General features: G+C 43.3%; 1 protein-coding gene across 1 annotated transcript; it reads right to left on the bottom strand.

Moving 5' to 3' along the window:
- Nucleotides 1-9,740: 9,740 nt before the first annotated feature.
- On the bottom strand, nt 9,741-24,986 carry LOC138753028 (uncharacterized). Its single transcript, XM_069915622.1, is given in 11 exon segments — nt 9,741-9,963; nt 10,085-10,202; nt 11,097-12,408; nt 16,706-17,956; nt 18,043-18,349; nt 18,407-19,091; nt 23,334-23,459; nt 23,794-23,907; nt 24,478-24,496; nt 24,592-24,793; nt 24,895-24,986. Coding segments are annotated over 11 exon segments (4,449 nt in total).
- Nucleotides 24,987-27,764: the final 2,778 nt, after the last annotated feature.

Below are 27,764 nucleotides of genomic sequence, written 5' to 3' on the forward strand. Positions count from 1 at the left end.
CATGAGATGGGAATGTACAGGGCTGTAACAAGATGTAAATGCATCCTTGTACTTACAAGATAAGAGAGACATTGATGGATTGAGAGGCAGGAAGCTAGCAGGGAAAGGATAGCAACAGTTTTAGTCATTGGACAAGTAATGATATGATGATGTTCTAAGCATGTATCCAAGGGTATAAAAAATCACCATTTTGCTGATAACGGCAGAATGCATTCTCCGACTAACTTTGTTAGTCGCAAGTGTTACAATCCGGTAATAAAGAACAAAGAACCCTGATTTCGACTCAGCCTGGTGTTTGTCTCACTCATTCATGAACAAAGCAGACCTAACAATTTGGTGACCCCGACGTGATGGGTGAGTGAACACTGGACGACGGTTTCTGTTTTTTCTGACAATCATCTCAGCCGGCTGATAAAAAGGTCCAGAGAAGCCTGTTTTAACAAAATTCTCTTTTTTTTTAAATCTTTATGATTGTCAGTAAGAACTGGAGATCGGACAAATTAGACGACCACAATTGAAGGTCGCATGCCAGGATTGTAACACGTAAGTGATTACAGACAAGATAAAAGTCCTTAAGGTGTTTGAATGACATTTATTAAGTGCTTCGCAAGAAACTACTAGAGTTTAAAAGTCTTTATTGTGTTGTTGCAAAGTCCAATAGAGTGAGAAGGTGGTCTATAAACAATTGAGGACCTGAGTTTTCTGCCCTAAACTGGTTATTAAGAGGAGAAATCTCCCACGTGAAGGTTGGGCTTTGAAAGAAAACAAAGGTTCAGGCTTATTGGCCTCAATTGTATCTGAGAGACTGACTTATAAATGTCCGGTAGGTATGATAATGTCTGTACACTTGAGAAGTTAAGAATTTATTTCCCCAATTCGCCGTGGTGGAATACCACAGCAGACACTAGAGACCTTGAGACAACAAAAAAAGTACTCAGGGACGCCTGCCTGGTGAACAAGAACGACGACAGAAGGCTGCGACAGCTGTGTCCGGATCAGGTAGGAGATATTAGTGAAAAAGTTGACAAACTCCTAAGAGACACCCAGTTTATTCGAAATACTTTTGATAAGTTAAATGAGGGTATTCCCAACATCACCAAGGAGATAAAGTTACGTAAATTCATAGATTGGTACAGGGAAACAGGACAAAAGTATAGCCCAAATATTTGGTTTTCTAGTTGTAATTTAACTTTCAGACCCCTTTGGGAAAACAGAGAGTGGATAACGAGCAATCAGAGTATACAGGACAGTCTGAAGTCAATTGGAGGACAAGACTTAGAGACTGTTCCTTTAAAAGATATTAGTCATCCAACTTGCAAGGAGACATTTTTAAAAGCAATTTTCGTTGACATAGATCCCCTAAACGGACAAGAACCTAAATTAAAACAGGCATTAGAAAGCGGTCCCGCAGCTATGGCTGTACAGTTGCCTGCTAAGACTTTTGACCAAGTTATTAAGGAAATTAATCAGGAATTAGAGGAGCGAAATACCAGTAATGCGGCATTGGAAAAACAAAAAATGCTCCGAAAATGTGTAGACCGCTGGAGGAAGAGGGGTTGGTTACCTGGGGGGCACTGAGATGTTCCTGACAGGTGAGAAAAAAAAATTTTTTAAAACGTAGAGGCTTAGATAAGCTGGAAGAAACAAAACACAGAAGGGAAAGGAAAAGTGCCTGTTTCCAGTTTCCAGCCACGAAGTGTCCGGGTTTGCTCTCTCCCTCCCTCCTTTCACCCTCCCCCCTCTCTCTTCTCTCCCCCTCACTCTCTTCTCCCCCCCCTCCTCTCTCACCCACTCCCCCTCCCAATCCCAATCTGTGGCGGTGCTGCCCTGAAATCCCCAGGTTGGGCAGGGCAGAGAAATACAATTTGGTTTTAATTTTGTGCCCACAATTCCAGCTCCGCATCAAATGGGATCCTGTTTTATCCTCTCTCCCTCCCTTTTTCCCGCACCCCCACCATTGCGGGATCAGGGCAGACATTGTGGGCTGATGTGTAGCTCACTCGAGGTGGGAGGGAAGGAAGGAGTGATAGTTCCCAGTGGTGGGAGACCCAATCTGATCCAGACCAGTGATCACAGGATGAGAACCTTTTAAAACCTTTGAAACGAAAGTGTTAATCTGAAGACTTTTCTCCCAGTGGGGCCAGTGCAAGGCATTTTCTCTCTCTATCTCTTGTGCTCTGTGTATCTGCCTCTCTATCTCTTTCTCTCGCTATGCTCTCTCTCTCTCTCTCTCTCTCTCTCTCTCTCTCTCATAGTCTCTGGATGTATGTGATGTCATGTATGTACTCTGACAATAAATCATTTATAAGTGAGTCTTATACTATTATACAAACGGGACATAGAAAGGAAAATCTTTAATCGCGAGTCAGCAAAAAAGAGGGTGAGAGACAAGGAGATGCAGTACCGCGATGTCCTAGCTCTATTTGAAGAATTTGGTCTCCCTGATAACCCACCTATTATGGCCCCTGTAGAAATAGCTTGTAGACCCCCGCCCTATGCATATGTGGAGTCACAAGGTGCCCCTGGCACCCCAGATGGGATCCTGGAGTCACGTCCCTTATATCCAGATATTGAGACACTGGGGTGTGACAAGAACCTCGGGAATAGGGATACATCAGACGAGGTACAGGCCCCTTTAATAAAAATAGAAGGGGGAGTAATAGATGTAGAGACCCCTCTGGAGTCCAAGAAAATAGAAAAGGAGTTAGAGATACAGAAATGGAACATGAAAAAGGTTCAGGATAACATTAAAAACTTAAACAGAGATATTAATGTGCTGGGGCAGATCAGTGAGGATCAAAAAGAATTAATGGTAGGTGTATTTAAGGAAGTGGAAAAGATAACTACAACACTGTCAGGAGAAATTAAAGCTGAAGGAATGGTAATAGGAGTAAAGGACGAAAAGTGTAGTACAGAAGAGGAAACGAGATACGATCCACCATGGGAGGAAAGTAGAAGGAAAAGACTCGGGAGGGAGAAAAATAGACATGCCTACCTGGACATAGTTAGGACAAAAGAGAAAGATGTGAAACAACTAAACTATGGCCGAAAAGATTATCTTAGAGATGAACGTGACCAATATACCTTTGACCCTGAGACATTGGAAACTGATAGGGACAGTGACAGTGACGAAGAAGAGTCAGAACAAGGTGGGATAAATAAATGCATGCCAAGAGTAAAGAAGGAGCAGAAATCCCCAAAATTGAGATATCAATGCCCATTACTGATCACGGGACGGGGAACTCAAAAATATGTACCCTGGTCACGAATGGACTTAGAGAGTTTAATGAAAAAACTACCTCCGTTGAGTAATGGGGCTAGTCCATGGATTTCTTGTTTTGAGCGAGAAACCTGCCAAGAACAATTAGCACTCGCAGATGTCAGAACTATCATGATAAAATTAAAGGCAGAAGGGGCCCTGAAGCAAATAGAGAGAATTGTAAGAAGCAGTAAATTGGGGGATGAAATAGAATTTAACCCACTTCGGAATAAATTTTGGGAAGCACTTAGAGAAACATTTCCTACACCCTATAGTTTGGATGCCTTGGTAACCCTTCAACTAAAGGAAGGAGAGACTGCACACGAGTATTTCACTCGAGCATGGGACTTATGGGAAACAGGGACTGGAGAAAGACCCGACCACAGCCCCTTAGGAAGGGCTCACTTTCGTAATGGGATAATAAATGGACTACCTGCTACGGTTCAAGCAAAATTAAGGGACATTGTGGGATTAGAGACAATGTCAGAGGATTTGTGGAAAAGACACCTGACACATGCAATCAAACGACATCGTCAATCAGAGCATGCTAAGTCAGAAAGTGCGTCCCAGAAGGAGGTGGACAAAACAACCGATAAATTGGTGAGAGCCATAGAACATATAGGGGTTAAATTAGCGGCCCAACAGATAGTCCCACAGGTCATGGGGCCAGTGATAAATCCGGGACCCCAAGTAAGAAATGGTTGGGAAAGACAGCTAGGTACAATGTATAGAGGGGAACATGCAGTATGCTGGTACTGCCAAAATCCTGGACACTACCAGCGGAACTGTCCGGAGGCTGGGAGAGCAAGGGGAAAAAGATTACCCTCTATTAGAGGCTATCGGGGAAGAGGAGGAAACTTAAGAGGACAAGCAAGGGGTAGGGGTGGACACATTGATGGGCCCCAGAGAATCGGGGGGTGGCAGAGTGATCAACAAGTCCAGGCACCTCAGTGTAATGACTATATTGAGGAAGGTGCTGAATTTGATTATTGAAGGTGCCCTGGAGAATCAAAAATCACGCCTCCCTGGGAGCCACCAAAAATTTGGGGGACGGTAAATGGAGAAAAAATTGAATTTATGGTTGACACAGGGGCAGCAGTTACGACAGTGATTAAAAAACCCCCAGGGAGCACATTTTCGGGCAAAACATTATCTACAATAGGATTCTCCGGGATAAGGGAAACACAGCCCTATACAGATAACATCGACATGACATTTGGACGACAAAGGGTTAAAACGCCTGTCCTGGTTGTGCCAAGTTGCCCCATTAATTTATTAGCAAGGGACATTCTTACCAAACTAGGAATAACCATACAATGTTCTGAGAAGGGCCTTCGGTTAACATACCCAGGGGATACAATAAGAAGGGGAGGACAGTTTATAGTAATGACCCCATCTAACGCTTCAGAAGACTCTGTGGAGGTTAGTATTTTCTGGAGTCGGCTACTGTATGATGAACCAGGCCCAGGGCTGATTAAACAGTTTTTTGAGTGGAGGGCCAGTATTCCTCGGTATGGGGATTACCATTATCCACTAGATCCTATGCATGTTACATTAAACTACACCATCCACCCGGACCAGGAATATGAGGAGAGGTGGGACTCTCTAAAAGAAGGGAAGACAGAAACGATACATTGTCCATTTATCTTTGTAGGTAAGGAGGGAATAGCTGCTATGGTTGTCATGACAGAAGAACAAATGGAGTGGTTCTGCTTAGGAGTAGAAAGTGTGCCTCATGTGACCTTGGGTATTGACAAAGATCATCACGCTCGACAGCTGGGTCCGATGGTAAAGGAAGCGATAGGGTGTGAATACAGGCAGACAGAAATCCCGGGATATTCCACCTCGGAGGGAGGAAAATTTGTCAGACTGAATATTGAAGCATGGGACCAGGTTGTGAATGAGAAAGTAGAAAGAGACCGAGCCATAGAAGGAGAAAATATTGATCACAGAGACTCAGACAAATATCTTTCTAATCTGAGTCCACATATATGGACAACGGGGCCCTATGATGTGGGAGTAATAAAAGGAGAGGTATTTCTAGAATTGGCCAACCCCGGGCAGAAACCAATATGGAGAAAACAATACCGCTTGTCGCCCAGTCAGGAGGAGGGTAGTAAAGGAACGATAGAAGGGTTAATGGAGTCAGGGGTTTTAAGGGCGGCACCTGACAGTATGTGGAACACGCCCATCATGCCTGTTCCCAAACCGGGTAGAAAAGACTGGAGGATGGTACACGACCTCCGGGAGATTAACTTGGCTACCAAGACCATCGAGAGACCAGTCCCAGACCCATATGTAGCACTTAGGGCTCTGAGTCCGGAGCACGAATACTATACTGTCATTGATCTGGCAAACGCATTCTTCTGCTTGAATTTAGCTGAGGAATGGCAAGACTGGTTAACTTTCACTTACCAAGCACATCGGTACACATACACTAGATTACCTCAGGGTTATAAGGACAGTCCAGGACTGTTCAATCAGGCCCTTAGCGAAATCCTAATGAAATTAAAGCTCCCGGAAGATGTTACACTGATTCAGTATGTAGACGACCTACTATTAGCAGGGAAAACGCCACATGGGTGCCTGACAGGGCAGCCAAACAGGTTACTGGTTATCATGAACATATACAGGGGATGATTTTGAGGTCCCATAACAAAAAAAATGAATCTGAAACTAAGGAGACTTGTAGCAGATTGAATGACTACACAGATGAGTTTTGTGGAGGAAGAGTGCTGTACAACTGGCTCCCCGCTAACTGGGATGGTCGGTGTGCTCTAGTAACCCTTAATGCGCCAGTGCTGATTGTCAAAAGGCAGGAGGGAGACGAGGATTCCCTAGAATTGCGCCACACAGAGAGTTGGCTGTGGAGAAAAAGGAGGAGTGTTGGACTCTTGGGGCCGGGAGGAAGGAACCCTGATGGGGTATGGATTGATGCCATTGGCCAAGCCCGGAATATTCCGGACGAATTTAAATTAGCCGATGAGATTGCAGCTGGGTTTGAAAGCTTTCCTGTTTTTAGTGCAATTTTTCCCATCACTGTAAATAAGAATGTTAATAGGATCAACCTTATTCACTATAATGTCCAGCGCCTTGTAAATTTGACCAAGGACGTTGTTGAGGCAATACATCAACAACTGTCAGAAACTTCCCTTATGACACTTCAGAATAGGATAGCGATTGATATGGTCCTGGCAGAGAAAGGTGGAGTGTGTGCTATGTTTGGAGATCTATGCTGCACTTCTATCTCTAATAACACAGGGCCAGATGGATCACTCACTAAGGGGTTAACGAAACTTAGGGCATTGGCGAAAGAATTAAAAGCCCAGTCTGGAGTCTCCAATCCTGTTTTATCCTGGTTACAGGGAGTGTTTGGGAGATGGAGCACATTGTTAGGACAACTTTTGCTGGGTTTGTTCATTTCTGTATCAATTTTTATCACTTGTGGCTGTTGTTGTATTCCATGCATTCGAACGCTGGTCACGAGGACCATAGAGAAAGCCTTTGCTGACCGTGATGAACTGCCTCCGAAATATCAAGCTGTGCAGGCTGTGGAGCAAGACTATCTCACATTACAGGAGACGGAGAAAGTTGCTGAGATCGATCTGGAGTCTGAAGGGGAATGTGATGGAAAGGAGGGATTGTGAATTAGATTGTTACACATATAATTTTAACCTTGCTTGTAACCCAAATATTATAACATTGATTGTAACACAAACATTATTAATCAGATTGTAGAACAAGTATTATGAATTAGATTGTAGACCATATGTTAACTTGGGAATTTACTAATGTACGGGGGGTTAGCTAGTTTTTTGCTTGGGGGCAAATGGGATGAAACTTGTAAACGGGCAATGGGATCGGGGTGACGGATGGGGGGTGTACGCAAAGGAGGGTTGGGGGAGCCCTCGCCCACCAGCCGAACTACCCTGTGAACAGAACCCGTATAGAGCTTGGCAATAATAGGCGAACTAATGTAACGCGGTGGTAGCATAGTCAGGGCGAGATTGTCCTCTAAAGAGGACAAAGGAGGGATTGTAAGGTAAAACATCATGAGATGGGAATGTGTAGGGAGTTACCCTGTACAAGGCAGTAACAAGAAGGGGAGGTGTCCTTGTACTCCTGTTAGGTAAAACATCATGAGATGGGAATGTACAGGGCTGTAACAAGATGTAAATGCATCCTTGTACTTACAAGATAAGAGAGACATTGATGGATTGAGAGGCAGGAAGCTAGCAGGGAAAGGATAGCAACAGTTTTAGTCATTGGACAAGTAATGATATGATGATGTTCTAAGCATGTATCCAAGGGTATAAAAAATCACCATTTTGCTGATAACGGCAGAATGCATTCTCCGACTAACTTTGTTAGTCGCAAGTGTTACAATCCGGTAATAAAGAACAAAGAACCCTGATTTCGACTCAGCCTGGTGTTTGTCTCACTCATTCATGAACAAAGCAGACCTAACAGAAGGCAACAGATTTCTGATCAGTTAACAAGGTGAACTTCCTGCCAGCTAAGAAGTGCCTCCAGTAGCGGATAGTTTCATGTTTCCTTTTCAATGGATGAGTGTTTTAATTCGGGCCCACATAATGTGCGAGAAAAGAAGGCAACAGGTTTGCCCGCTTGATTTAGTGTGGCAACTAGAGCAAAATCAGATGCATCCAATTCCACTTGGAAAGGTAAATCCTCATTAATTGCAGACATGGAGGCCTGAGCTATATCTTGTTTAATGTTTTCAAAAGCTTGGAGAGCCTCATCACTCAAAGGAAAATTGGTGGTTTTTAAAAGAGGTCGTGCTTTGTCAGCGTAGTGTGGTACCCACTGGACATAAGAGGAGTAAAACCCTAAACAATGCTTGAGGGCGTTTTGCGTTGTTGGAGGGGGCAGCTCCATGAGTGGTCGCATTCTCTCAGGGTCTGGACTGATTTCTCCTTTACTTACTACGTAGCCTAATATGGGCAGGCTCTTCGTGTGGTACACACATTTGTCATTTTTCAGGGTTATTCATAAGGTTTTGGCTAGTTGGAGGAACTGCTGTAAATTCCAATCATGAACATTCATGTCTTTGCCACAGATGGTAAAGTGACCTGCAATTTATAGGTATCCACTAACCTATCTGCTTCTCTTTGAAAAACGGATACCCTGTTAGTGACGCCAAAAGGAATTCTCTTAAACTGGAAGAGTTTGCCATCTGCCTCAAAAGCAATAAACTGCCTTTAATCCTTATGGATGGGAACTTGGTGGTAAGGTGATTTCAGATCAGTAGTAGAGTATATCTCATATTAGGCAATTTGAATAACTATTTCTGAAATGCGAGGCGGGGGTAAGCGTCCAGTTGAGTGTACCTGTTTATAGTTTGGCTGTAATCCATGACCATTCTAGGTTTCGTGCCATTTCTGACCACTACTACTTGAGTGCGCCAAGGACTTGTGCTAGGCTTGATGACGTTTTCACTTAACAAGTTCTTAACCTCATCTTTAATAAAGAGGCTGTCTTCCTTACTGTAGCATTTACTTTTTGTAGCTATAGGCTTAAAATCAAATTAGTGAAGAGACGAGGGGGGTTAATTTTTAGTGTAGACAAATTGCAAAACTTCTTTGGCGAGACAGTGATGGGTGGCAAGGGGCTGTTAAATGCCAATATGATACTTTTCATTTGGCATTGGAAGTCGAGACCCAGAAGCATTGGAGAGCATTGGCCGGGGAGTACATACATCTTGAAATCAGTATATTCATTATTATGTATTTTTAAATTAATTTTACAATAATTTGTAGTATCTTGTTCCAGTCCTGAGCAAACCATCGTGATAGTGTGCTTAGCTGGGTATAATGCAAGATTTAGAGCTCCAGCGGTCGAAGGGTGAATGTAACTGTCTGTACTGCCCAAATCAAATAAACGGTTAATGGGCTGCCCATTTACCTCTATTTTCATCGTGGATGGCAGCAGGTCGTAGAATTTATCTTGGTTTACCTTCATGGAAGCCAGGATTGGATCTCCTGTGGCATTGGCATGTTGGGCCTCGCCTCGTCACTGGTTGATCCGCTGGATGGTTCAGAAGAAGTCGAAAAAGCTGAAGTCAGGCTAGACGAGTCATTGACTCTCCAGCTCAGCATCTTGACGTTATGACAACGACTTTGTTTAGTATCAACGCTTGAGCGCTTCTTCCCCTTCTCCTTCTTCTGCTTCTGCTTGCCACGAGTTCCAGATATCGACTCTCTAGCTCGGCAAGCTCTGGCCCAATGGCCCTTCATCCCACAATTGGCGCAGGTATCGGTTGCGGGCATGTAATGCCAAGCTGCAGAAATAACATTTCGAAGACCGACTTTTTGTGTTGCGGTTTCGTAGAGCTCAATAGTGAATGATCACTACAAGTCGATCTGAGGGATGACACTTTGGCACTTCTCCCTTGCTCGAATGTTTTTGCCCCTTGTAATGCAGTTAGGAGCATCTTTGCTTGTTGCAGAGCCACATTAAAAGTCTAGTCCGGAGTCTCCAGTAGACGCTGTCTAACGTATCCAGATTCCAGACCGCTTATGAATGTATCTAAAATCAGGGACTCATGTTGGGCTTCAGCTGTGACGGCAGCGCAGGCACAGTCCCTGGATAGCCCCTTCAGGGCGAGCGTGAAAACATCTACGCTCTCACCTGCTTGTTGCATCCGAATGTGAAGCTGGTGTCTTGCGAGCAGGGTGTTCTGAGACCTATCATAATAGGGCTCTAAGGAGGTTCACTGCGTTCTGGTCGCCAGCTACCTCTCTGACGACGGAGTAGGGGATGTCTCCGAGGAGAGCCACGAAATGGTCCATTTTCTCAGTGTCTTACACGACATTGTTTTTTCGCATGTATGCTTCAAAGCACTGGAGCCAGTGGTGGAACTTTTCTCCGGCTCGGGTGGCATCTTGATCTATCTCGAGTCTTCCAGGTTTCAGAGAAGTATCTTCTGTTAATAAAATTGATATGCCTTAAGCATGGACCAGACTTATCATTCTATAGGCTTTTATTAACAGAAGAAGCCACCTCTACTGTCCAGTGGGATAAGTTACACCATCTGTTATACCAGTAGGGTGGAGCCAATCTACAGTCATAACCAATAGCAAGCAGTCAGCATAATACATTACATTACATCACTACAGCAGGCAGGTGGGGAAGGTATGTGTGGGACTGTTGAACAGATAGATGGTTAGGGTGGGTTTAGAGATATATTGGCCAAATACAGGCAAGTGCAAGTTGTGTGTGTGGGACAGTTTGGTCAGCATGGGCAATTTGAGCCGAGGGACTTGTTTTGACGTGGTGTGACTCGATGTCCTGGAAATACATCCATGAATCCCACTGGCCAGAGGATCAGGCAAGGACCAGGGAGAAGCACAGAGCTGGGGAGAACATGATTCCTCATCCAGCCATGGATGAGGGAGGGTGTGGATTGAAATATGGAGAAAACGGTGTTCGAGCGGATGATGGGGAGGAGGGGAAGGTGGTAGACAGTTAACGGAGGGAATAGATGCTCAAGTCAGATTGTGTTTCCGGGGGATGGTTTATATTTGTGAAATAGTAGAGAATAGATTTTCGGGGCTGTCGAGAGGTGCCAGTATGGGAATGGAGCACAGATACATTTACATGAACCAGTGGTGGTGACTCCACCCATGAGAGGGGATTTCAAAACAACTGGTTGAAGGAAGGTACCAAAGAGGACCCACATACAGAAGAGGAGGAGAGGATGTGGATTGGAACAAGTAACTTGTTATTGACTGAGTGATGCAGTTTGCTTCCCAGAGTCCAAACTTATTATTTGAACCAATTCATAATTTTGAAGATAACCCTTTGCTTTTTTTTTTACCAGCTCCTTTCTTTCCCCCAGCATGATCGTGGTTTTGCTTCTCTGGAACCCAATTTGGATTTTTGGAGACATTTTCTATGAGCTCTGCCTGACCATTGACTCTTGTCAGTGTTTCAATTCGCTCTATGAAGCCAGGCTTTGTCTCGTCTTTCTCAGACTGAATCAAGATGTCGATGTAAGCCGGTGTCGATAACGGGTTTGATCTCAGAGCAATTTCCTCCAGTCTTCGAATGCTCAGAGATAATTGATCGATGAAATGCAGCACTGCTTCCTGAACCTCATCGAACTCCTCCCGAAGGGTTTCCAGGAACTTCTGCTGTGTCATCTTCTCACCACAAGCCTTCTCGTACTTTCTCTTCAGCTCATCGTACGTCCTCTTCTCCTTCTTCGTTTCATAGGAAAATTTGTACTTTTGGTTGAAGTGAACATTCCAGATACATTTTTGGGGACACACTGTACAGTACCCATTATAGTCCATGGCCACACATCGATGTTTGTCTGCATCATTCGCAATACGGCAGACATCGTGGCAGGTGAAATGACATTTCTGACAGTTGGTGATGTAATAATCGCTCCTGCTGATGTTGACCTTCACTGGAACTGTGACTTCAATTTCATACTCAAAGTCTTTATTTGCATCCAGCTCTGTCTGGTGTTGCTTCAGGGCCTCTTGAGTTTTCCGGAGTCCCTCTAATTTGCTCAACCCGACTCGGATTTTCATCTGCAACCCCTCCACTGCAGCCTCCAGCTGCTGACGTTCCCTCAGAACCTCTTTCATAAGACGTAAACTTCTCGATTCCATTTTGTTCAGAGCACTGAAGAATTTCTTCATGCTGCTTGTTTCCATCTTACAGAACATTGCATCAAAGTTATCGTCATCCTCTCCCCCACTGTCATCCGATTTGTCCTGGTTGGCAGAGTTTCCAGAGCCTGGACGCTGGGCATAAATGGGAGAATTGTTGAACTTGAAGTGCTGAGGTGAACTATTTTTGTCTATGGGACAGGGAACGTCAGCCACCTTCAAGGCCTCCAGAACGGGGGGACTCTGCCCATCTGTGAATGTCACCAGGATGAGAATGTTCTGGGCGATATCTTTGCCGAAAATAGAAAGAATCGCATCGAAGACATACTTCTGTGTGGGAGTCAGGCGGGGTAGTGAGGCTTGAGCCACAAAACACACGGCGTCGATCTGATCGATACCCTTTGGGGAGGTGAAGAACTCTCGGATCTGTTCAGTAATGAACTGATCTTGGTTTATCCCTCTGGTGTCTCCGAACCCTGGCGTGTCAATGATGGTCAGAGAGTAGTCGATGTTAAATACTACTTTAAAAAAAAATATTTTTAACTCTATGAACCATACTAACCAAAATACACACAAACATTTCCCTCTTGAGATTATTATTTAATTTGATACCTAGGTATCGGATTGCTTGTGTTTTCCATTTAAATGGTGATTCTTTTTTTAAACTTTGTGAAATCCATATTATTCATTGGCATCGCTTCACTTTTATTTGCATTGATCTTGTACCCCGATATTTCTCCATATTCCTTCAATTTCTTATGTAATTCTTTTATTGATAATTCTGGTTCTGTTAAGTATACTATGATGTCATCTGCAAATAGACTGATTTTATATTCCTTCTCTTTTATTTTTATCCCTCTTATTTTATTTTCTGTTCTTATCAGTTCTGCTAGTGGCTCTATAGCTAACACGAACAGTGAGAGAGATAGTGGACATCCCTGCCCAGTTGATATGCTTAATTTAAATTTGCTTGATATGTATCCATTTACTGTCACCTTCGCCAATGGTCCCTTATATAATGCTTTAATCCAATTGATATATTTCTCTGGTAGGTTGAACCTCTGTTGTACTTTGAATAAATAATTCCATTCTACTCTGTCAAAGGCTTTCTCTGCACCTAAGGCAACTGCCACTGTTGGTGTCTTGTTTCCTTGTACTGCATAGATTAAGTTAATGAACTTACAGATATTGTCCGTTGTTCATCTTTTCTTAATAAATCCAGTTTGATCTAGTTTTACTATTTTTGGTACACAGTTGGCCAATCTCTTTGCTAATAGTTTAGCTATTATCTTATAATCTGGGTTAAGTAGAGATATTGGTCTATATGATGCTGGTGTTAGTGGATCTTTCCCCGTCTTTGGTATTACTGTAATTATTGCTGTTTTGCATGAATCTGGCATGTTTTGTGTTTCTTCAATCTGGTTCATTACTTCCAGGAGAGGAGGAATTAATAAGTCTTTAAATGTTTTATAGAATTCTATTGGGAGTCCATCCTCTCCTGGCGTTTTATTGTTCAGTAGTTTTTTAAATATATTCTGTATTTCCTCTATTTCAAATGATTTTATTAATTTATTTTGCTCCTCTTCTTGCAATTTCAGTAGTTCAATTTTAGCTAGAAACTCATCTATTTTGTCTTCTTTCCCTTCGTTCTCAGTTCAATATAGTTGCTCGTAGAATTCCTTGAAGTTTTCATTGATCTCTGTTGGGTTATATGTAATTTGTTTGTCCCTTTTCCTTGATGCCAATACCGTTCTTTTAGTTTGTTCTTTTTTAAGCTGCCAAGATAGTATTTTGTGCATTTTTTCTCCTAGCTCATAATACTTCTGTTTTGTCTTCATTATGTTCTTCTCCACCTTATATGTTTGTAGTGTTTCATATTTTATTTTTTTGTCCGCCAGTTCTCTTCTTTTTTGTTGTATCTTCCCTTATTGCTAATTCTTTTTCTGTACTTGCTATTTCCCTTGCCAGCTGTTCTATTTCCTGATTGTAGTCCTTCTTCATCTTAGTTACATAACCTATTATCTGCCCTCTAATGAACATTTCATTGAATCCCACAATATAAATTTGTCTTTCATTGATTCCGTATTTATTTCAAAGTACATTTTAATTTGTCGCTCAATGAATTCTCTAAAATCCTGTCTTTTAAGTAGCATGGAGTTTAATCTCCATCTATGCATTCTCGGTGGGATGTCCTCCAGCTCTATTGCCAATAACAGGGGTGAGTGATCCGATAACAATCTAGCTTTATATTCCATTTTCCTAACTCTCCCTTGGATGTGGGCTGACAACAGGAACAGGCCTTGAGTATGTTTTATGTCTACCTGAATAATATGAGTATTCCTTCTCCTTTGGGTGCTGTCTCCTCCATATATCCAAAAGTTGCATTTCCTGCATTGATTTAACCATACATTTGGTTAATTTGTTCTTTCTGCTAGTCTTTTTTCCAGTTTTATCCATCTTTGAGTCCAAATTAAGGTTAAAGTCCCCTCCTATCAGTATATTCCCCTGCTTATCTGCAATCTTCAAAAAGATACCTTGCATAAACTTTTGATCCTCTTCATTAGGTGCATATATACTGAGCAAATTCCAAAATTCTGAATATACCTCCCTGCTGGATCTATTATTTCCTCCTCTATTTTGATTGGTACGTTTTTATTGATTAATATAGCTACTCCTCTGGCTTTTGAATTATACGATGCTGCCGTCACATGCCCTACCCAGTCTCTCCTTAATTTCTTGTGTTCCACTTCAGTTAGATGTGTTTGCTGTACGAATGCTGTATCAATTTTTTCTTTCTTCAGTAAATTTAACAGCCTCTTCCCTTTGATTTGGTTATGTATTCTGTTAATATTTATTGTCATATAGTTCAACATGTCCATTTCATACTTTGTTTACCTCTCATTTCCCTTTCCTCATCACCACCTTCCCTTCTTATCCATTTCTGATTTTTTTTTTGAACACATTGTAAGACAACACTTCTAAAACATAAAATATTTCCACTATTTCCACATCTAAAATTCCCTTAACCCCAAATGCCCCTCCTCTCTGAGTTTCCCCTTATCCCTTGCTGGGCAACCACATCTCCCCTCTCCATTTGGATTGTGAACCTGCTCGCAAGCATCAACTGATTTCGCAGTGATTGTTATTCTCCCCCACCCAGCCCCCTCCAGAAAAGACTTTTATCTTCACATATAACAAAGCTCACCTTCTTAATTCCCCCTTACTTCCTTTCTTCCCTTTCTTCCCCTTCTTAGTTCTTACTTATACATTATTTTTCTTCTTTATATGAAGTTTGTCGTCGTTCTTTGTTCTTGTTACATCTCTTCATCTCTCTGTCTGTTTTGCAGACGTTCTGCAAATTCTCGTGCTTTCTCCAGATCCGAGGACAGTCTGCTTTGCTGCCCCGGGATAACTATTTTAAGCACCACTGGATATCTTATCATAAATTTATAGCCTTTCTTCCATAGGATCGATTTTGATGCATTAAACTCCTTCCTCTTCTTCAGGAGCTCAAAACTTATGACTGGATATAAAAATTTTTTTGACCTTTGTATTCCAGTGGCTTTTTGTCTTCTCTAATCTTTTTCATTGCCTTATCCAATATATTTTCTCTTGTCGTATATTTCAGGAATTTTACTAGAATGGATCTTGGTTTTTGTTGTGGCTGTGGTTTTGGGGCTAATGTTCTGTGTGCCCTTTCTATTTCCATTCCTTCCTGTATTTCTGGCATTCCTAGGACCCTGGGGATCCATTCTTTTATAAATTCTTCCATATCTTTGCCTTCTTCATCTTCCTTAAGACCCACTATCTTTATATTGTTTCTCCTATTATAGTTTTCCATTATATCCATCTTCTGAGCTAACAACTCCTGTGTTTCTTTAACTTTTTTTATCAGATTCTTCCAATTTCCTTTTTAAGTCGTCCACTTCCATTTGTACGGCTTTTTCTCGTTCTTCCACCTTGTCTACTCTTTTCCCTATTTCTGTCATGACCAGCTCTAATCTACTCACTTTTTCTTCTGTACATTTTATTCTTCTTTTTATTTCATTAAATTCTCGTGTCTGCCATTCTTTTACTGCTTCCATATATTCTTCAAAAAATGTTCTATCTATGTACAGTCCATTCCCTTTATCTTCTATTTCTCTGTGCAGAGCTTGATGTTCTCCCTCCTCTTCTCCTGTGTTCACTCCAGGACCTGTGTCCTCTACCTCTCTTCCTTGTATCTGTGTCTTTTCTGACTTTCTTGTTGGGCTGTTGGTCTCAGTTTGCTGGGTATTTTTTTTAATGGTGTCTTGATGTTGATCCTCTTCCTCTGGCTGGTCACCTGCTGTGTCTCTGATTTCCTTTTTTCATTCTCCTCCCTCCCGTTCCCTTTATTTTCTGTATCTTCTTGCTGGGAGCCCTGCTGTCGGGTCTTTCTCAGTTGGTCCCCCCTCCCGTCAGTGTTGTCTTTGTCGTGCGCATCGCTGTTTGGCTCCATGAGCCATCCTTGTCATCCTATGTTTGGTGGGTCGCGACCCTTCAGGCTTTCCACTGACCTCAGGGAGTGGACTCCTCTTTCCACGGCGGGTCCCTGCTTCTTCATCCAGGTAAGGCCTTCACCTTTCTCTTCCGGCATCTTTCCTTCTTCTTTTCTTCCTGTTGTTTTTGGCTTTTCTTTCTTTGGTGCCATTTCCTCCACACTTTTATTTTTTATTTGTTGTGGTTTGTGTGTCTGTGGCTTTGCTTTTTCTTTACTTTTTTCCTTCTTTTCTGGAGGGGGCTGATATTCTACTGGCCATTACTCCATCACGTGACTCCTCCTGATGTTAAATCCTACTTGATGGTGGAGTTCTTAGGCAGTGATTGAGGATGTCTGACTTTCAGCTTGCGATTTTTCAGTCACTTCCTCTATTAATTTGTATCTAAAGTTGTCTCCCCATTCCACGCCCAAGATGTAGTTGACCATCCCATTGATGAGAGTTGTCTTTCCTGACCCTGTAGCTCCCAGAACCATAATTGACTTCATACTCTTTGTTTTGGATGGATTTCCAAAGGAGCATTTCACCAACTGTTTGGACTGATCTAACATCATGGACCTTTGTGGTCTGAGTAGAAAAATGGAAGGATTGGCCTTTGAATCCAGTTGAGATTTGGTGAGAAGTTTCACCACTAGTCTGTTTGGATCATAATTTATTTTTATTAAAACCTCTTCACTTGCTTCACTGGATCCTGCTTCTCCACAGTGAGCAGACACTTGGACTCTGTATGTGACATTCGGCTTCTGTTCCTTTAAAATATACTGACATTGCCTGCCGGTTGTCCATACCTCCTCACACAATCCACCCTCCATGTGGGATGAAGCTGTTGTTTCCTTTCTCCATACAATCTTGTACAGAATTATTTTAACATCAGCTCCAATCTGACTTGGGATGACCCAGGAAAGTATAACAATGGATGTACAATCCTGGAAGATAGGTTTACCAGGTGGGCTTGTAGGACGTGTGACAACACTGTTGCTACAACTCGCCTTACTGACCCCAACCTTAGTAACTGCTTTGTATTGGAATTGATACTCCTGATGTGGCTGTAACCCAGATACTGTAAAGGTCTGGGATAGCTCAGGCGTAAAGAGAGATGTCCATTCCTCCTGCTGCCTACTGCGGTACTCCACCTTGTAACCCACAATCTCGCCAGCACCATATCTGGGAGGCTGCAACTGCAGTGTCATGGAGTCGTGGGTTATTCCAACAGCCTTAGGTCTCTCGGGTTGTGACGGGGGTTCAAAGTATCGGCTCCTCACACAACTTCCCTCGTACAGGTAAATGGAAGCTCCCGTGTTGCTCTCACCCTGCACAGAAGCAACAAGGAATTTCAGTTTCCCACCTTCTCTGTTGGCTGTTGCAAAGTCCAGGAACAGTCGAATCTGCTCCCTCATCTTCTGGGTTACAGATGGTGAGTAAAACCACTGCTCGCTGGGTCCTGTTGCATGGGTTCCTTCAGCCGGCTTTGGTGCCTGCATTGTCTGAGCTGTGTGAGATTGGAGGTAATTAGCTGCCTCTGACAGATAGAAATCCTCCTGTTGCAAGGTTGTAAATGTGAAGTACACCATGTAGTCTAAACCTGGATCTAACAGCTCCTTATCCAACTCACTTGTTGCATTACAGGTATATCTTTCAGGGTCTGGAGATAATACCCCACTGTCCTCATCTCCCGTTCCTTGTCATCCAGCCATGTGGTCAGGGACTGCTGTCTGAACGGTGACTGTTCCTTGTTCTTCAGAATATCCGCCAGTGACCTTTCTTCACGCCCACCTCCCCGAATGGACGGCAAAACTCTGGCTAAAGTCTTCTGGAAAACCAGTTTGTATTCCAGACACATCTCCCGGCACTGCAGTATCCTGTCCCCGATCTGAGGAAACTGACTGGTGACGTTGTCTTTCATCAGATCGTTGTACCTCATCACTGCCTCGCTGAGTTGTTCCAGAACGTCCTGGCAGCAATTGACCAATCCCACACATCTCCCTCACCAAATGGACAGCTTTTGAGTCCAGTTTATTGAGAGGACTGTTATGAGCACTGAATGCTCTCCACCTGACCCCAGTAAACTCGGGAGGCTTGTGTATATATTGATGACCTCTTGGAATGTGGTGGGATTGTTCTTCAGTGAGAAATCCCCATAAAAGGTACAACTAAATTTTTTGGCCTTGGACTTTTGTTCATCTGTCATTTTTAGGGAGGCCTCTCCCTGAATCGCAATCATTGGGAGACATTTAACCATTGCCTCCATATTACCCTGAATATCCCGTAGGTTCTCCGTTGAAGAAGTAATTTGATCAACCACAAAGAATGCATGCGCCCCGTACAACACGGCTGTAACCACATGAGTTGCCGACCCCTCATCAAACACACTCGGGTAGGTGATATTCTGCCTCCCCAAGTGACTCATGGTCAGTTGGTCAAACCTGATTGTCCCTTTGTACTGAAGGGTAACTCGGGCCTGTTGTACTGAGCCCTTTGTGTCACTGAGATATTTTGCGGATCCTTTCACCTCCATTAACCCACCCAGGAAACTCGCTTTCAATGATCCCGACACGCTGAGCGCATTGGCTTTCTCCTCCATGGAGTCAGATGCAATGATGTGCATCTCCGTGCTGGGCTGATCTTGACTATTGAGGTTGCTCTGTAGGGTTTGTAAGTCCCACAAGGTGATGCCTGTAGAATAAGATAGGAAGAAATATTGAGGTAAATTGCATAATCCAAGTGAATATCTTCTCTGCAGATTCATTTTCAACTCAGGCTGTGTTTTGGACTGAAAGTAGAAACACAAGCCCCACTGGACTCATGATTTCTCTGCTTTGGGACAGGTTCCTTTCAATGTCAGAACTTTCCTCATCACCACTTAGCTGGCAGACCCTCCAATTGCTCACCCGTCTGGTTCCAGTGTAAAGCTGGATCCATATCTGTGGCATGAACAACACTTGGCACTGATCATCAGGTCTATGTTGAGTTATGAATGAAATTGAATTTTTTAAAACTTAAAGTTTAAATGTAGACATACAGCACGGTTACAGGCCATTTCAGTTCACGAGTCCGAGCCGTCCACCCAATTACACCCAATTAACCTACACCCCCGGTCCATTTTGAAGGGTGGGAGGAAACCAGAGCCACCAGGAAAACATACTGTTACAACCTACACCAGCAGCAATAGAAATTCACCAAGACAATGGTACTTTAAAACGAAGGCCAATCAGCTCATGGATCGCAGGCAAGTTTGCAGCACATCTGACTGTGAGGGCTTTGGGTCCGCGGAAAGCCCACAGCCTGGAGGCTGATATCATAAAGGTCAGGGGAGTTGCAAGCATTATTGGGTTTCACCAGAGCACTTGACACCATTTTACCTTCAATATGTTTAAGTGTCACAGCTTTTTTTTGTATGGTAGTTAACATATGACTGCAGTTTTCCAACATTGAACCTCTTTCTGGGGGCTTTATTGTTCCTGGGCTTTGGCTTGAAGTGAAGGTTGAGCTTGCAGCGAACCAGCCGGTGGTCAGTGTGGCATTCCGCGCTAGGCATGACCCTGGTGTGGAGCACATCTTGTTTGTCACTTTCTCGCACCAGGATGTAGTCCAGGAGGTGCCAGTGTTTGGATCGGGGATGCATCCAGGTGGTCTTAAGGCTGTCCCTCTGCTGAAAAAGGGTGTTTGTAATGACAAGCCGCTGTTCTGCGCAGAGCTCCAACAGGAGGCGCCCATTGTCGTTGCACTTGCCGACGCCATGCTTGCCCAGGATTCCTGGCCAGGTTTGTCATACCCACACTCCTGTTCGGCTCCGAATCATGGGTCCTCTACCGGCACCACCTACGGCTCCTAGAACGCTTCCACCAGCGTTGTCTCCGCTCCATCCTCAACATCCATTGGAGCGCTCACACCCCTAACGTCGAGGTACTCGAGATGGCAGAGGTCGACAGCATCGAGTCCACGCTGCTGAAGATCCAGCTGCGCTGGATGGGTCACGTCTCCAGAATGGAGGACCATCGCCTTCCCAAGATCGTATTATATGGCGAGCTCTCCACTGGCCACCGTGACAGAGGTGCACCAAAGAAAAGGTACAAGGACTGCCTAAAGAAATCTCTTGGTGCCTGCCACATTGACCACCGCCAGTGGGCTGATAACGCCTCAAACCGTGCATCTTGGCGCCTCACAGTTTGGCGGGCAGCAGCCTCCTTTGAAGAAGACCGCAGAGCCCACCTCACTGACAAAAGGCAAAGGAGGAAAAACCCAACACCCAACCCCAACCAACCAATTTTCCCTTGCAACCGCTGCAATCGTGTCTGCCTGTCCCGCATCGGACTGGTCAGCCACAAACGAGCCTGCAGCTGACGTGGACTTTTTACCCCCTCCATAAATCTTCGTCCGCGAAGCCAAGCCAAAGAAAGAAAAGAGTTAACATATATTCATTTCCAGCTTTCATCTTGGGCAGAGGGCCAACACCATCCACAATAACTTTAGAAAAAGGTTCTCCAGAAGCAGGAATAGGTTTTAAAGAGTAGATTAGATTAAAGGAGCCACTGAGGGACCTTGATTAGGTTTCCCAGCAACCTGACCAGTGTGACAGGTCCGACAAAATGTCCCAACATCTTTTCTTAAGCGAGGCCAATAAAATTGTTTCATATTGTTTCATAGTTTTGTTTACCCCCAAATTACCACCTAAAGGTGTACTGTGGGCCAAGGTTAAAATCTCATTGCTATAGGCTTTAGGAATTACAACCTGGTGAACAACTGCTCCATCTTCATTGGCAGGGATATCAGGTGATCTCCACTTCCTCATCAACACGCCTTCCTTGAAATAATATCCAACTGGCCATTTTGTCGGCCAAGAGAGCTTTATCCCTCACTTCAGTAAGCTCAGGATCTCTTTTCTGCCTCTCTAGAAGCTCCTTTCGAGATAACGACCAATCTATTGGCAGATCACTACAACCTAATTTCTGCTGTTCACTGGCACAGAACTCTGGCCCTTTAAAATCATTTTGTACATCACTGTTTTCACGGGCAAGCTTTTTCACCATTGCCCACGGTACTGCACATGCTGTGTCTGTATCCAAATCTGTCTCTGTCTCATCAATGACTGGCGTATCTGATAACCGCACTGCAGGAACAACTTGTCTGATAACAACAAAATCCCATCCACTGCTAAACTTGATCTGATTCCTATCCTATCAAGTCCATTAACTAATTCTGATTTCAACATTATCTTGTGCAAAGATATCGACTCCGAATCACGCCCCAAACCTTGAATCAAATTCATTTAACCCATGAAAGTCTTATCACCAAAGTCCAAAACATTGTCTTACATGAGTGACTCGGCGGCCCCAATATTCCAAAAGATTTTTACTGACACTGGTGACGCTTCCTTTAATCCTTTTAACATGGAAGGTTTGAATTCCTTCCTGATTTTACCAGCAGGACCTGACATTCTTTTACTTCCGTATTTTTCATCTCTTTGAATACAAGCATCTGGTCCTACTTCCTTTCTTTCTCTTTAACACAGTACAGTTTGTTATTACGCAAAGGTTTTTCCTTCTCTTGCCCTCCTTCTTCTTTACCTCTAGCACCACTTCCCCATTTATTACCCTTTTGGAATGTTTTATTGGGTACAAATCTAACCTTGTGAGATAACGCATACTCATCTGCTAATTTAGCAGCCTCTTGCCAAGTTGTCACTCCCTTTCATCTAAATATGCTTTTATGTCATTAGGAACACACCTTTTAATTTCCTCAACTCTTTTAGTCTCTTATAGTCACCATTTATTTCTTTTGATGTGCACCATCGATCAAAGCACACAACTTATCACAGACATAATCCAAAGAAGACTGATCCACAATTTGTTTACATTCCTGATTTTTTGTTGATAAACTTCTGGAACCAATTCACAAGCTTTAAGCACAGCTTGCTTTACAGTCTCATCTTCAGTGGCTTGTTGAACTGTAAGGGCCGAGTCCGCCTGCTGAGCCTTCCCGTTAATTACATTCTGTAACCCGAGGGACCAACGGTTTCTTGGCCATTTCAGACTCTCAGCAACTTTCTCAAAGTGCTGAAAATATTTATCGATGTCAGCCTCATTGAATGGAGAACTAACTTCACCTCTCATCTAGACATAAAACTCTCACAAAGACTGAGAGATTAAATTCCTTCAACTCTCATCCTTTCAATCTCCCTTTGTTTTGCTGCTTCCTCAGCTCTACGTGCTTCCAATTCTAGCTCTCCTTTCTTTTGTTCTCTCTCAAACTGTTTCTGCGTTTCAGCTTCATCTCTTCTTCTTCCCTGTTTTTCTCCTTCTCCTCTTTGTTTTGCAGCTTCTTTCACCTATTGTTCACCTATTATTCTTTGGACCTCAGTTTTTCTCATCGACACTTTTATCTCCATAAGTTTCAACTCCTGAGCAATAATCAACAAATTAACTTATGCTTTTTGCACCCCGACTTCTGCTCCTACATCTTGTGATGTCTTGTGACATTTGCTGGGGCAATAGAATGGGGAACTGAAATGGGTGGCCTTTGGGAGATCCATGCTATTGCAGTGGAGAGAGCGAAGATGCTCAACCAAGCAATCTCTGGGTCTGCATTCAGCCTCTCCAATGTAGACGAAGCACCTCGGTTGTGGTGTCAATTAATCCACTGACCAGAGGAAACCCACATGGGGAGAATGTACAAACTCCTTACAGACAGTGCCAGATTCAAAACCACGCCACTGGCATCGTTATAGCACCCAGATCTTAGAGGTCTGTTGGGCCATTCCCTTTGAGGAACTGGCATCAGTGCAACTGCTGGTCAGGTCCTCAGCTTCTTCCCAGGCTGAGCACCAGGATGGAGAACCCTCCCTTAGGTTGCCCTCCTTGGATTGAGTTTGGGAACCTGCACTTTACGCCACACATCCACCACATGACATTCCCCTACCTGGGATCAAAGAGTCCGACCGACAGTCGTACAGCATTCCCAACTGGAAAGGGCGGCCCAGCGCAGACAGGTGCAGGATGTCATTCATTGTTGCCCCGAGAGTGGAGACCAGGGAACACCAGTGTCCTGAAAGTGAAGATGTGGAATTGGAATATAAACAGTAAGGTGAGATAGGTGAGAGAGAGGGAGAGTAGCAATGAGGGGGAAAGTGGGAGGGGAGGGGGAATAGAAATAGAGAAAGAGAGAGGGGGAAGGAGAGAGGGGGAGGGACAGGACAGAGAGAATTAAGATGGATGGATGCACTCAAATGCACACACAGATACAGATACATACACATACACAGACACACACACACACACAGATACACACATGCTCTCTCACACATACCAGACACGCACACAAACACATACTCACATACACACTCATCCAGACACAAAGATACACTCACACCAACACATACTCTCACACAGCCTCAACCCGGCACAAAGAACTCCAACTAAATGAGTTGAGTAGAAGGGGTGAGCCGGAGCTTGGGAGTGGAGAGGAGTTTCCGGGAAATCACCAGTCTGGGTCTCTGGCAAGAGATAAGAAGAGGGAGGTGGTTAGAGGGGAGAGGAGATGGGTGAATGGGGAAAGGGGGAAGAGAGAGGGAGGGAGAGATAGAGGGTAAAAGGCAGCAGAGAGAGTAAAGGGGGAGAGAGAGGAAAGGAGAGTGGTGGAGAAAAGGAGGGGGAGAGGGAGATGGTGAAAAAGGGTGTGAGGGTAGAGAGAGAGTCATTTTTCGAGAGAGGTTAAGGGAGAGCGGAGAGAGGAAGGGAGGGAGTGAGAGACGGAGAAAGGAGGAGAGAGGGAGGGAGCGGGATGGGAAGAGGGAGGAGAGAGTAGGAGGGGACATGAGACCATGTAATGGGAGATCGAGAGAAAGAGAATGGGAAAGATGGAGGGACAGAGAGAGGAAGCGAGAGAGATGGGTGAAAAACTGAACAATAATCTCTCTCTCTATCACACACACAATCTCTCACACACATGTACACCCATGCACAACCGCATGCACACACACACACTTGCTCACAAAACACACACACTCAGCTATTTCGATGCTTGCACCCAACCGATGGTCGGTACATGAAACTGTTTCACTTACTGGGAGATGTGGTGTTGGTCTACAGGTGAGGGGGGATTGAAGGTGATGGGACGAGTGGTCTCACTAGGAAACCGTCCTGCACGGTCAGAACGAATGACAGACTCTGAGCCTCACAAGTCCGACTGAACGCCTCGGGCGGCCAACTCCGCTGGGCCGAGGAGTGATCAGCAACCTTGACCCCAAAGCAAGCGGAGCTGCCCACGGGGAGGGTGTATTCTGGTGCCGGTCCCACCCCGCGTGGGTTCTGCCAAATATCCTTTCCATTTCATTTTCGGTTGTAGAATCGCTGCTTTCCAGGAAATACAAAGATCGACCTCTTGCCCAACGGAAAAGAAATTAAGGACAATTCCTGGCGGATCAGAGATTCGGAGGTTGAGTCAACAGCCAAACCCAGAGTCGTCAATCCTGATTCATTACCGGACTGAGCGGAACAGTCGTGGAGCAGTGGGGGGAGAAAGGGGGAGAGAATAGGGGAGTGGAGGAGGACATAGGGGAGTGGAGGAGGGCATAGGGGAGAGGGAGAGAAGGTGATGGGGAGGAGGAGAACCGGAGGGGAGTAGAACCAGGGGGAAGGGGAGGAGGAGGACCCGCCCGCCCGAGAGGGTAGATCAGTGAGTAAAATATTTGTTTTATTTAAACACTGAATTGATTTGTAAATTGTGCCCCTCTATTCAGGTCAGCAGATGGGAGGGTCCAGTCAACCCTCCCTCCCTCCCCAGTCAGCTCCAACACCCCAGCCCCACCCCAATTCAGTCCACCGCCCCACCCCTAGCTCAGACCAGCCCGGTTTTAATGGGCAAAATAGTCGGCCCCAATGAGAAGCTGGAGTAACCCGGTGAAGTGCTGGTGCTACACTCCAGCGAGCCCTGGCAGCACCGCACCCCTGATGGAAACATTAAATTTGAGACAGGAATCGAAAACATCATAAAATGTGTAGTTGCTTTGGTGACCCTAGTGTTGCAGGTGGGTGGGTACATGAAAGCCACCGCCCATGACATTTACCCTGGGGGTCTTACTGAAGCTTGTGAGGTATTTAATTCGCACTGGTCACCAGCCCAGACACATGGCTTCCTCTTGCCTGGATTTCAGCGCATCGATCTGAACGGCTAGTTTCATTACGTTGCACCAGAAAGTCCAGCTGTGCAGAATAAACACCCCAGTGGCTGGAGAAAGTCAAAGGAGATCCGAGCCCTCCCAGACCCTGCAGGATCCTTGGTAATGGTTTTCCTATTAATGTTACTCGTAAATCACTGAATGTAACGACAATAGTAGTGAGATAAATAACCAGCAAAATTAAAATTGCACCTTTAAATTATGATATCATACAGGCGGCCCAAATATATTCATAAATACTAATTCCCACGAGATTGTAGCTGAAACACCAGAAAATTTAACAAAAGCGGTGACTGTAAAAACAATGGCAGCAACAAAAACAACAGCGCTTGCTTGTTTTCGTGTGCAGATGAAACCACATGATTTGAAGCATCGATGTCATTGGCCAATAACGACGTCTCTGATTGGAGCGCATCAGAAGTTTCAAAAATAAATGAGCATCCAGTTTTAGCCTTGTAGGTGTGTTGATATATGCAAGCTGGGCCTACAAGTTTTTAAAACTTTTAAAAACAACGTAAAATCAATAGTAACAATGAAAAAAAGTTTTTATACAATATAGTAACCCCCCTCCCTCCTCCCTCAAGGGGAGCCAAAAATGAAAACATAAAACATATAATATTTTAATATATTTCCAAACCCATATATTCCAAATAAGATGACCACATTTTAACAAAAAAGAGTAATTATCATGTAAATTATGTTATTTTCTCCATATAAATACAAGATCTCAATTCATTATGCCAACGAGCTATATTAATCTCTACATTGTCTTTCCAAGTAATTGCTACACATTTTCGTGCCGCAGATAACGCAAAAAGTACAAATGCTATTTGCTATTTGAAACCCCAAACCAGTTAAAGAAACCATATAACCTAACAAAAAAATATCTGGATCTAATGGTAATTTAATTTTAAATAATTTCTCTAAAACCAACCTAATTTTTTCCCAAAATGGTTGAACCTTTTCACAAGACCAAACTGCATGCAAAAAAGTTCCAGTACTTAACCCACATATAAAACAAAGATCTGATAAGTATTGCAGGTGATGAATATAAAATTAATTTATTTGCTGATAATGTATTGATTTATTTGACATATCCAGAACATTATTTGAAATATTTTCAAGAGTGTTTAGTTCAATTTGTGGAGATATCTGGGTATAAGATGAATTTGGATAAGAGTGAAATATTGCCTATTTTGAGAGGGGATTATGAAGAGTGTAAAAATATTATAAAATTAAGATGATCTGATAAAATTAAATATTTTGGGATAACTGTGAATGCAAATTATTAATCTTTATATGTTAAATTATGTACCTTTATTGAAAAAGATTAAAATGGTTTTGATTAAATGGAAGTATCTTCCATTAACATTAATAGGTCAAGTAAATTGTATTAAAATTATTATTATTCCTCCTATTCAATACTTATTTCAGTCAATTCCATGTTTACTTTCAAAGGGATTTTTTTCAGGATTTGAATAAGGTGGTGAGGAAATATTTATGGAAGGGAAAATTAGCTCGAGTAGCTTTACAGAAATTGACATGGAAATATGCACTAGGTGGACTCCAGTTGCTTCATTTTCAAAAGTTTTGTGAAGCTGCACAGTTAAAGTTTATTAGTAGAATAATGGATATTGATCAGTCTCCTAGTTGGGCCAAGGTGGAGTTAACCTGTATTTCTGAATTTGATGTTCACCAGTTTATATACAAGTGGAATTTGAATTTATTGCAGGGATATGATGTGCCAGTATTAAATCATTTGTTAAAGATATGGGTTAAAAGAAATGATGTTATAGGAACAAAGGGTAAATTATCAATTCAAACTCTGTTATATCAAAATCAGCTTATTCCTTTTTCAATGTTTAATAGGTATCTAAAGATATGGTATTCTCAGGGTATAAGAGTGATTCAGGATTGTTTCAAAGAGGGACAGTTTCTTTCTTTTAATCAATTGAGGGAGAAATTTGGTATACCAGTAAATTCTTTATTTGTGTATTACCAACTTAGAGCTTTGATAAAGGATAATTATGGTAAAGAGATGAGTTTACCAAAGTTAACAAAATTTGAATCTTTGATTTCCTTTATACCAAAGAGAGGTTTTATTTCAGGTATGCATCGACTGTGACAGGAAACTATGGATAAACCAAATTTGGAGAAATCTAGAAATAAATGGG

The sequence above is a fragment of the Narcine bancroftii genome, chromosome 2 (genome assembly GCF_036971445.1).
Source record: "Narcine bancroftii isolate sNarBan1 chromosome 2, sNarBan1.hap1, whole genome shotgun sequence".
Taxonomy (NCBI): domain Eukaryota; kingdom Metazoa; phylum Chordata; class Chondrichthyes; order Torpediniformes; family Narcinidae; genus Narcine; species Narcine bancroftii.